The sequence below is a fragment of the Empidonax traillii genome, unplaced genomic scaffold (genome assembly GCF_003031625.1).
Source record: "Empidonax traillii isolate 1590-97213 ecotype Southwest subspecies unplaced genomic scaffold, ASM303162v1 scaffold311:size671644, whole genome shotgun sequence".
NCBI lineage: Eukaryota > Metazoa > Chordata > Aves > Passeriformes > Tyrannidae > Empidonax > Empidonax traillii.
The window spans coordinates 322027-333995 of record NW_020955504.1 but is presented as its reverse complement, the minus strand read 5'-3'; the positions used below and the strand labels follow the sequence as shown (position 1 = coordinate 333995).

Here is an 11969-nt window from a genome sequence, read left to right as displayed (position 1 = left end):
ATGCGCAGGCTGGAAGGTGTAAAGACCTTCCCCGGTTCTTCGTTCGCGAAGAGACTGGCCATTTTAATATGGATTGGTAATTTTTTCTTTACTAAATATTCCCCAAATAGTAAACTATATGTCTATTGCTTTCATTTCAGTAATCCTATCTGAGATGCTAAATAACATTTATGGGTTTGTTTCTGTTCTTAAAGTCAACACAACCAAGAAGATGCAGATTCTTCAGTAAATACTGTGCTCTAAGTCAAACAAATGTGCTTAAACAAGAAATACAAGAAATGGCTTACCTTCTGCATATCTGGACTTACATCTGAAAACAGAAATAAGTAAATGAGCAAACTGCTATCAGTCTATGCCCATTTTAATGCTACACTAATATCCCAATTACAAATTTCTCAGAGGACGTTAAAGGCAGCAGCAACTGAACAAACGGACTATAGGGTCTTTGAAAAAATAGACAGCATGAGATTTACCAGAGTTCCACTTGAGGGCCTAATTTTGCAACACTGCTATGATATGAGCAACCATTCACGATGGCCAAGACTCTCTGTGCTCAGCTGCTAGGATGTTTACAGGACCAAAAACCAAGTGTGGAAAAGCAAACACTAGATTTAAACACTGATATTTTGTTTTCTTTTAAACTTCCTCCTCCCCCCACAATGTATTTAGGGACAGTTATAAGAAAAAAGAATCCATCTTTACTTGTTCTACAAAGTACAGAACCACTAGGTCAATAAACAGTAGACAAAGTAGCTTACCATTTGACTTCAAAACTTTATGGGCTCTAGATGAGGGTTCTGAAAAAGACAACAACAGGTTTAAGCACTCCAGCATTCCAAAGAAAGCTGTGGGCATCTCCGCCAACTTTTTAGAACACAGATATCAAAAATTAGGCTTCTGAGCCCATGCAATGAAGCCAGAATTTAATTTCTTTATCCCCCAATTTCCTCACAAAAAACCCCAAACTATATGTTGAAGTGCCACATCTACAGCTGTTACCAAAGAACATATATTTTTCTCAATGCAATAGAAGCTGCCCTCCGTACAACAAGGCACACATAAATTTTTCTCCCATGTAAAGATTCCTGCTTTCAAAAGACTTGGTCATCTCTGTTATTACTCTAAGTTGTTGGAGGTTTTCTAATTGAAATATGTACAAAGTATCAACAACTTAGAAGGGCTTAAAAAGTGTAGGTGGCTGAACATTACATAGGAGGATATTTGATCAGTATTTTGTATTATTCCTTTCACAGGCAGAGCAGCACCAACGAAATACTACATCTCAGAAACAAAGGAAGATGCCTGAAACATAATTAGGACTTGATTGTTTTTCAGACATAATTAGTGCTGTATGTTAAATCATTACAACAATACTCTCATGGGTCTTGATGAAGTCATTCCCAATACACAGTGTTGTATTGGGACAACACTCCAAATTGGAAAGGTCTTTAAGGACACAAAGAGACAAATACAGTGACTGCAATATGAAGTCACATGACTACAAAGTACACTGGTAGTGTCTTCAAGAGGAAACTAATTATGGATATATGTTCAACCTAGAAGGAAAAAAAACCCTCTAAAGTCAGCATAACTATCTCTCAAAACTGTATCATCCATAAGGCAGACATTACACTAAGTACAGACAGTAATCACGTTTTGAAATAACAAGCCTATCATAATCAGGATGGAATCACTTCTGAGACAAGTTACTGCAGAGAGAGGGGATGGCCAGATTTAAATAATGTGACTGGCTTTCTTTTATCCATTAGAAAGTACCAACTGTACTTTGTGCATCCACTGTTATGAATGTAGGTTCATTACATTAAATGCAAAGAGTGGATAAAAAAAATAAATTACAAAAACAACATATAGTTAATAAATGCTTTACCCACGTCTGAGAGATACTGTGCCATGTTAAATCTGCACAGTGTGCAGATTAAAAACTAATTCCACATGTCCAGCCTCACCCATCCCTAAACAGTCCTATGTGGTTTTCCTTTTGTCATCTGGATGGTAAAGGAGTTAATTCACCTGATTTCCTTCTCACTCTGTGAGGAGCAGTGCCTTCCTTAGGCTGGTATAATGATTTCATTTCTCCCTCAGGGCTGTAGTGGAAGCCTGGGTGATCTGGGGAACAAGCAGAGGCACAAAGAATAAGAGAGTGACGAGGATGGCACTTCATATGCCTTGGCTCCCTTTAGAGGCAGAACCATCAACACTTGATCACTGATATAGTGGCACCTCGTCAGAACCTGAAGCAACACAAGCAAGCTATGCTGCTGTAGGGTAGCTGTTAACCAGCCAGCCAGGGAACTGCTTTGCCCGTGTAGTTGTGCCTACCTCCAGATGGCTAACCCAGAAACATTTATCCACCACCATCGTGTTTGTTTGCCAGTTTCTCAGTCAGAACCTTCCTGACCAACTCTTAAACAACTATGTAAATAAATAGAATGCTCACTATACTCCAAGGTTTCCTCAGCATTTATATCCTAGGACTACTCTTCTCATTCTCCTATACTGCCAGGGATTATTGGTGTCATGAAGAGCTGAAGCATCTTGCACCAGTGAAGGCAGAAAGGAGAAGATTCAACAGTAGGGACCATGCAGATGGGGCTGTGCTCAGAGCACAGACATGTGCTTTCCTTAGCTGAATTGTGGGACGCAGAGGTAAATTCTTCAGACATAGGAAGACAAGCTTCTCTATCCCCCAGCTGCAGGTTTGCCAGTAGGAAAAAGTCATAGTGTTGCTATGTACTTCTTCAAAGTGCGTTTGCATAATGCTAGCCCTTCAGTGTTTATACTGTAACATAGGAAAGATCACACACTTAGTCAGCATGGAGTAAGCAAAAGAGATCAGCCAGTGTTTACAATGGGTCTTATTTGCCTCTTCCTGGCTCATCATCTTATTGGTTGCAGACCAATCAGCCCAATGCCTACAGAGCTCCACAGGATCTGCAGACACTTTTGCCTTTTCCAGCAAGGTCATAATTCAAGGAACATAAGCCTGACCTTCCTCCATCTCAAATGAAACCGACAGCTAAAGCCAAACTTTTGAAGACGGTTTTATTAATTTTATAAAACGAAAGTGAGAAAGAATCAACTTACGTATGGCATCCATTTCGAGAATTGCCTGCTTGGCCTGGAAGGGAAAAAGTAACACACGAACAAATGAAAAAGTTAACCTGTTAGTTGCAGGACAAATTGCATTTCATATTATATGAACTAATAAATATGCTTAGCAGCATTTTTTTGTTGTTGTTTTTGGTTTTTTTCTCTCTGTGTTGGACATGTTACATATGTGAAGAAGAATTTTGCTGGCAGGAGGCTTACCAGCCCAGAATTTAAAGCCATAAATGCATGTCTCCATATCCTGCTGGGATTAGAAAAAAATGGCCCTAGTATCTGAGAATCACATTTTTTTTGGTGATTCACAGAACATTTTCTCCCTAAAATCAAATAGTTTAACTCCCTGATTATTTTCTTACTCTGAAGTTGTTGGCACATAAAATACTATCAACCTTCCTTCAAGAGTTTCCTTGAGGAAAACCAATAAAAAGGAATGATCATAATTTGGCTTAAGTGAGACTGAAGCAAGATAAAATGTGTCTCATGATTGCTTAAAATTTTTACCCTTTTTGATAGAAAAAAAAATCTGGATGTTTTAGCAAGCATATCAGCTAATAAGTAAGAAAATAAACTAAACTGAAGTACCGAATCTAACCTGCTTGCCCTTCTACAGGTGCAGTTCAGTAATTTTCCACCGGGCGTCACATGTGGACTACTATTAAACCCTCCAAAAGCTGGGCAGAGAGAAGCCTCACAACTATCAACTACCGGTTTGTCAGAAACAAAATAAAATAAAAAAAATGTTCACATAATCACAGAGATTTATTTTTTTAGACTTCTTCTTTCTTAAGTGCCATTATTTCTCAGAGCAGAAAATATTTTTAGTTATGCATTTCTTCCACAGATTAAAAAAAAAAAATTGAATGAGAAGTAAGAAAACAATTTGATACAAAAGCTAAGATCAAGCTACATTTTTTTTTTTTTTTACAACCTAATAAGTTGCAGCGATTATTTATGTTGTAAGGATGGATACTTGCATAAACATTACACTTTCAATAGACTTTTTCAACAAAGAATTAAGAGGAGAACTAGCAAGAGGAACTGATAGGGTGTTTTTTTCCCATAATTCTCTTTTTGTTGCACTGTTGAAAATTAGAGTTAGTAAAATACGGTGCACACATCAGTCGCAGGTAACATTTTTTAGCAATTACAGTAAAAAAGTCAGTGAAAAAACAGTCAGGGAAACTTAAAAACCAACCATAACCTTGGTGTGAAAGAAATCTTACTTCCACGATTCAGTGGCTGCTGTGTCTTGGCAAGAGTTACCCAGGCTTAACTTCCTTTGAAAGGTGCTATATGTTACACTGGGAAGCATCACCTGAAAATCTAAGACTGGATTTCATAAATAAAAGGACTAAATTTCCTTATTCCAAGACATTATAGCTATGAATACAGTATTAGTGGCTCATTCTCTTTAGCATAAAGCTTGCTAGCTATCGCACCAAAAAGGGCCTAGATGTTCCAGCTAAGGAGTTCAGGATGGGTGTGTGTAGTTGTCAATAAAGTGTGTGCTGCAAATGGTTTCACTGCTATGACACCTAACCAAGACCAATTAAAATTAGCTTGGTAACATCTACACATGCTGCAATTGATGCATCTTGGTGTTCTGCAGACAGACACTATCAAGCTAAGATACGCTCCTATAGCCAAGCTTTCTGACACTGCAGTTATGTTACTTATATCTCAGCAGACAAATGCTGGTCATCCAGTTCAGTTCTTCTACTCCTGTACCAAGCCCTGTAGATAATTATAGTGGGAGTTTCCAATTAATTCCAAGGAACTTTTACAGATATAAGGAAACAACATGTTAATTAACCTGCTGGAGCCTGAACTCTGTATATTGCATGCATCTTGCAGTTAACAAGATTGTTTTAAGTTAATGTTTTTGTTTGTTTGTTTGTTTTTGGTTTTGTTTTTGTTTTGGTGTTTGTTTGTTTGGGTTTTTAGGGTTGTTTGTTTGTGGGTTTTTGTTTGTTTTTATTTTGTTTTTGTTTTTTACCTTGGCAGGAATTTTAGCAGGATGATTTTCTAGAATTAACCTCTTCAAGTGAAGAATCCAAAGGCGCTTATCTTGCTGCGACTTTGCCTGATAGAAAAATTGAGCACCATGAGAAAAATGCATTCCTGCACTATGCAGTGTCATAAATAGCATACAGACATCAGCCAGGTTACCCGCTGGGTAGGGGAGTTTCTGTCATACCTGGACAGTATGTTGCATCTTGGGATTTTTGTAATGGAAGACACTAAAGCTAAGTGGTTCCTTTGGTATTACTTCAACAAGCATCAGGTTTCCACACTGTAACAAAAAGAGGCAATGATGTGAATCACAGAGGAGCTTTGGAGAGACCTGTAGACAGTACATTACCACCTGCTCTCTGACATACCAGTATGTGAGCTTTGTATGCAAACATTTCATCTCTCTTTTTTGTGATTAGCAGCATCTTATCAAAGAGGAACAATGTGCGCTCGTTTTTAGCTCGCTGAATGCGAAATGTTCCTTCTAACACCAGTTCCCCGTAACTCGTGAGGTCTGGCCCTTTCCAATTAGTGAGCAAACTCTGTATCTCCTGCAAAAGATCAAAAAAACAACAATCAACGTTTCATTTCAGAGATCTTACTCAAACAAAGGCACAAATGATCTGCTGAGGCCATTCCCACTCTTCTACCTAATTTTCAGCATCCAGCAGTGGAAAGTCATCACCCAGCAGTATTGAAGTTGCTAGGTTATGTGCAACATTGCAGCCAGGCGCTTGGAGACTTATTGCAAAGCCCAGACTAAAATATGCCTTGAATACTGGTTACTGCCTCTGCATGGACCCAGCAGAAAGCCCTGAGCTCCCTGGGGCAGCCTGTAATGAAAGAGTGCAACCTGATCTCCCCGTGTTCTCAGAGATGGAAAATCTTTTGCAATGTAGTCATCAGTTTCTCTCATGTCTGTTCCCCTGTCCCCTTTACATCCCTAACCAAGCCCTCTCACCCTAGGTATCCTCCTGAAGTTATGTGGTCTCCCACTGAATGAATTATAATGCCATGCCCATGTCCTGTAGGCCCATCACAGAAGACACTTCTGTGAGGTGTTCAGATTGAAGAGATGATTCTCAGAAGACTGAAGGACCAGAAGTGATTTGGTCAATTGAACATCTGAAGATTTGCTTGTATTTTAATGTTTGGTATAGATAAGATAGATATCTCTCACTTTATTTAATAATTAGGAAAATGAAAAAAAAATTGGAACAATATCTAAGAACATCTTCACAAGGCTATCACTCAGCCATGGCTATTCTTTTTCCTTGAGTTGCTTGTGTCTTTTCTCAGTGGCAATGACATAGGACTGAAGCATGGAACAGCAAATTCTAAAAGCAGACTAAACCTTTAACAAGAGAAATCTTTAGAAACATCTGTCAGACTTTACACCTGGCAGCATAAGCGAAGCAGGGACAGATTGCCTCATCCTAGACTGGGCTCTCTAGCACACTAGACTTCAGCGAGAAAACACCTCAGCCCATGTGAAGCACAAACGCAGGCTAAAGCATTCACAGGAAGAAAACCTTAAAGCAGCCCACTTTGGTCTATACACAGAGCTGTTACTAAAAAAAAAAAAAAAGTAAACATAAATGCAAAAAAGTTGCATTTTATCAGATCTCTCCAGGAACTTGTAAATAAGTTAGGGTATAGCACAGGGATCATGTCCACCTCTGTTGAGGGAGACTGCACAGGAACTGCTGTCACAGTAATTGCAGCACTACAGACCACATGGCAGTGTGACAGCCCACAGAAGACACATCCTTATGGCTGCAGAAACAGATTTTACTTTTTTAAAGGGTAACAATGAATATTCATATTTTCCACAACCCCACACATTTGCCAGCTGAGCTCAATAAATTAAAAAAACAAAAGAATCTTTTTTTTCCAAAAGCACTTAATCCTCTTTATTGCCAAATATAATTACTCAAATTTATAGCAGATTGTAGTTAAAAGTCATTAATATGCATTTTCAGCAATGTGTGGAAAAAGGTTACATTGCTGCAGGCAAGACATTGTCAAATATAACCCTAATGTCCCTACACATAAACAACAATAAAACAAAAACCAAACATTAAAAACCCCAGGGGAAAAAAACCCAAAACCACAAAAAAAAGGTGAATAATTTTCATTTATGTTAAAAAGGAAAAAAATGGACAAAGAATAACATGACACAGACTTCTGAGATTATATAAGACTATTACTCCCTTTTGCAAACTAAAAAATCTCCCCACTTTTCTTAGAGCAATATAAATATTCTGAAGAAAATTTAGTGTACAATCACGATTTACTCAGAACCTGGAAACAGAATGCAGGTAAAAATATCTATAAAGGAGCTTGCTCTTGATGCCAAAAGTTATTGGGGGTGTAGCTTTTGTTTTTTCTCCTCGAAAATTCTTCATTTGAAGCAAAGTTAAAGTTTTTTTAAGTTATCATGTTTCCAGGCTTATGCTTTTCACAAAAGCAACTGATAATGAATCTGCAAAAGCCCAAGAGGAAAGTGCTTAAACAAGAATCAGCACAAGAAATGCCTCAAAACAAAATTAATCAGCACAAAGGGGAGAAATCGGAAACCACAGGATTTCTGAACAAAGCCATGCCCTAGGGTTGTACAGCAGTGCTGTACAATTGAGGGAAAGGAAGAAAGAAGAGTTATCTTAAGTTCCATATTACTGCAAAATAAATGCTTTACAGGATGCTGCTTGTAGGGTAGAGATGTCTGAGATTTTCCTGGAGCAGTTATGACCATGCTTTCCAAGATCAAACAGCCACGGGCATGCTAAACAGGAGTCTAAATTATGACTGACAAAGATTAAAAGAAAAGATAAACTAAAAAATGTTAATTGCGTATATATCGATAAAACCAGTCAAAAACACCCATAAAATCACTTTGGGAACTCACCTGGAGCCTGATGGCATGTTCATGTTTCCTCTTCATGTCATTTATATGCCATGCCACCCTCTGCATGGTATCTATGGCATCTAGCACCACATCATATCCCTCAGTGTCCTTGTCAAGGTGGTTTTCTATTTCCTAAGACAGAGGCAAAAAAAACCCGACAAGCCCATTATTTCTAAATGAATTTTTCTAGTTGGACACAATACTGTATTTTCATCTGTACTATTTTGTCTTTGCATTTTAATCACTCAAATGCAACGTTCCTGCCTTTGTTACTACTGCATGTTGCTATCAATTTGATTAAGACAAGATGACTACCAAAGTCAAACCTTTACGGTCAGTTTAGCAGTGACTCTACTTGCAGCAACCGATGTGAGCAGAGAGAAAAGAGTGCAGCCCACTGACTGGAGATCTTTTCAGACAGTATTTAATGGCATTCTTAAAACACAGAACATATCTACACACTTACAAAACCCTGATGGAATTACACTAGGCACTGCTTTACAGTTGGAGAGCAGAACAGTGCCAGACATTTTAAATAAGGATCAGTGTCTTTACACTTCACTAGAACATGACTCTCTAATAGGAAACATATGTTGAAAACGTTAACAATAAAGCAGGAATTTCCGAAACTAGATTAACTTAATTCACTGAATATGGAAAGAGTTCCCACTTCCTCAGGCATTCCTCTACACAAAATTCGTAGCAGTCAGGGTGTTTATATGTATTTAGTCCTTCTTTCAACCACCCCCAACATTGCAGTATGTGGAAAAATGCTGGTTTTCACTGGAATAATAACTGTGTGTACACAAGTGTTTATCCGTGACAAGAATTTTCTGAACAACTTCAGAATTACAGAGTGGTTTTCAAAAAAAGTGCTAATTATTTTTTATGCACAGACTGATTCAATGTGTCTAAAACAATTACCATAAATTCCCCATCCCAAACATATGCTTATGGTGTGATGTGACAGAGTCTCTGTATGCGGGAATAAAATACCCCCAAAATGAAAGAGCATTTAAGGAAACCCAGAACCTTTCTAACCATCAAGCCTCACACCAGAGGCAAGAATTCCGTCATGCAGAAGCCCTAAACAAAATACATTTCTAATGTGTGCTTACATGCAAAAGCAGGTGGTACTTGAGGATGCGTTGGACAGGTTTCAAGAGATAAGAGCCCAGGGGCAGAGAATGCTGCAGCGCTTCTTGCCGCTCTCTGAAGAACTTGGCCAGCGCCTTGTTCCTCATGCACTCTGTCAACACAGCCACTGACCTGAAAACATCAATACATAGCTTTAAGACACTGTCTAAGTAAGTTTGTAGATAAAATCAATAATTGTTTTCTTCTTTCCTTGTAAAAGAGGGCAGCTGGTTTCTATTCTAATCACTGCTGTTTCTGCAACCACTTTTTCTTACGGGGAATTATCCATGCAGCATTGCAGAATAAGACCATAATTTTCAAAAGAAGGCTAAAGCAATGAACAAGAACAGTCAAACCAAAATTTTAGATTAGTATTTTTTTAAAATTATTGTATTTTTTTTTCTTTTTTTACTCATTGACCATTTCTCAAATTTAGGAGGGGCAGAAGTTGTTTTGTTTTTGCATAAGCTGCAACTTGTATTACTTAAATTGGCCAAAGGACAAATAAAGAAAGGGAACTCATAATTCTTACCTTGGGTAATTGGTGCAGTACTGCGTATATATGTGGAAATCTTCACTCTGGATGGGGAGGAAAAGTTTGCATATATTGAGATTTTGTCAAACTAGCAGCTAACATGTGCAAGATAAAGATGATGATGCCAAGACGACATCTCCAGTTCCCGATCAATGAATTCTCCGCTTTCATTGTGAAAGTCCTAAAACAAGCGGAATTTAATTTCACTATCGGGGGGGGGGGGGGGGGGGGAAGAGGAAGGGGAAGATTTTTCCTTTACTTGAAGGAAAACCAAGGAAACCTATACAGAGATAAAACAAGTGGCTTTGCAACAGAGTCTCCAAGGTACCTTATGAAAATCTATGCATCTTAAAAAAAACCCAAAAAACAAAAACCAAACCAAAACACCATCACTACATGTACCCCCTTCAAACAGCTGGCTTGCACATATCTAATTTTTTTGTGTGCTGAAGTACACACGTATCATAGAATTATAGGATAGCCTGAGTTGGAAGGGACCCACAAATATCATTGAAGTCCAACTCCCAGCCCTGCATAGGACGGCCCCAAGAATCACACCATGTGCCAGGCATACTTACTGTGAGAGAGAATTTTTGCAAGTTATGTTTGGTGTATTATTTTCAAGCAATTATAAATACTTTCACATATGAGCACAGTCTAAGTGTGAAATCAGAAGCCACAAAAGTGATATTTTTTTAAAAAGTAAATTATGTGAAAGCAGAAAGCTATTACCCAAACAAGTTGGAACTAGATTTGGGTGGGTTTCCACACTTGCCTGTCACAGTGCAATTGCTCAAACTTAATGCTGACAAGCTTCTCAGAGCTAAAGTCTGAGCTTCATTTCTTTCCTCCCTGGCCTAAGTTTTTTTCTTAATAATTATCATTTAATTCTATGCAAGAACAGGTTTCCAGAAACACTCCCAGGTGCTCTAAATCCACACCTGCCTGTCAACTTTTATCCTAAATAATACACAATTTCTGCTGCTTGCTGGAGTTCTAGACTAAGAAAGGACTGTAGAATGGCAAAAGGCCCCTAAAATCAGTAATTTTTTTCTATCCTAAGTCCTTTACTGATAAAATGAAATCCTCCAGTAGTAAATAAGACCCCTGTTTCCACTCCAAACATCTTCAGAATGGGCTCTGGCATTCTACAGCACAATAGCTCTGCTCCAGGAGGGGCTTTCTACCAGAGGTCATTGCTGGCGAATGGCAAGACCAAACATCTGCCTTCAAAGAAGGCAGCAGTGCTCTGAGGAGCACCACTGCCTGGGGAGATGGCTGACACAGGCTGTGGCTTTTGTTTCTCATTGTTTGGCTTTGATTGTTTTTCATTTGGCCATTCATCAGAAAGAGCCATCTCAGGCAGTGCCCTTCCCCGATTCCAAGAGCACTAGTGCTGTACCCCTCTCACGGGAGTAAAGCGGGTTAAGCCATTCATTTCTCCACTGAGCAGTGATCCATAAAGACCTTGTATAAAGTAAAAAGTTCCTCCACATGAGTAGAAGTCCTTGCAATCCATTTCAGTATGTCTTACTGGATTTCAGTAATAACTGTTCTGAAGAAAATAACTCAAGCAAACTTCTAATAAATGTTTCCCCAGAGGACTGGGGCAACTTGTGGTCTTTAAGTTTATTAAACTGCTCCTCTCTTAGAAACCAACAAAATGTAGTCTTGATACAAATACAATTAAATAATTTAGCTTGCCTTTTCACACTAATTTTGGTGTTGCAACTAGTTTTTATGGCGGTGTACTTATGCCCCATGTCCACAACCAGAGACAGTGACCCTGTGGTCATGTCCATGTTTGGAACCACAGTCACAGTTCCAAACCATCTCCACTCAAAATGAAGAATTAACAAACCTCAGAGCACTGCAGACATTACACTGTGTAATTTTCTATGGCAATCACTACCAAACTAGCTAGCACACATAATAAGTCAGGGTGCTTAAGAGAGAACATTAGGATGAAATTCAGTATGGCAAAAAAATGTGATTTATTTTATATGTGCATATATTAATTCAAGGTTTAAGTTTAGGAGCTTTTGGTATAAATTATAACATATTCCCATGGCTATGGTAACAGAATAATGTAATTTATAGAACTACTTCATAAGCACAGTACAGAACATTTTAAGCCAAATTATTTTTATATATATGTTCTGCTCATAAATATAGTCACGTGATTATTCTGCTTTTCAAATAGAAAGGAAAAGAATATCTGCTGTGAAATTTTAACAGATGAAAGCA

The 11969-nt window shown here is 38.3% G+C and overlaps 1 protein-coding gene across 1 annotated transcript in view; it reads right to left on the bottom strand.

Annotated features, from left to right (window-relative positions):
- The window catches only part of PLEKHG1 (pleckstrin homology and RhoGEF domain containing G1), a 133451-nt gene that overhangs the window by 9116 nt on the left and 112366 nt on the right, over positions 1 to 11969 (bottom strand). The window contains exons 7-16 of the mRNA XM_027891171.1: positions 9720 to 9766; positions 9169 to 9319; positions 8051 to 8182; positions 5511 to 5693; positions 5327 to 5422; positions 5126 to 5212; positions 3106 to 3139; positions 2032 to 2127; positions 759 to 797; positions 288 to 310 (exon numbers count right to left, since the gene is read on the bottom strand). Coding sequence (XP_027746972.1) covers positions 288 to 310; positions 759 to 797; positions 2032 to 2127; positions 3106 to 3139; positions 5126 to 5212; positions 5327 to 5422; positions 5511 to 5693; positions 8051 to 8182; positions 9169 to 9319; positions 9720 to 9766 — 888 coding nt within the window. The remainder of the gene's footprint in view (positions 1 to 287; positions 311 to 758; positions 798 to 2031; positions 2128 to 3105; positions 3140 to 5125; positions 5213 to 5326; positions 5423 to 5510; positions 5694 to 8050; positions 8183 to 9168; positions 9320 to 9719; positions 9767 to 11969) is intronic.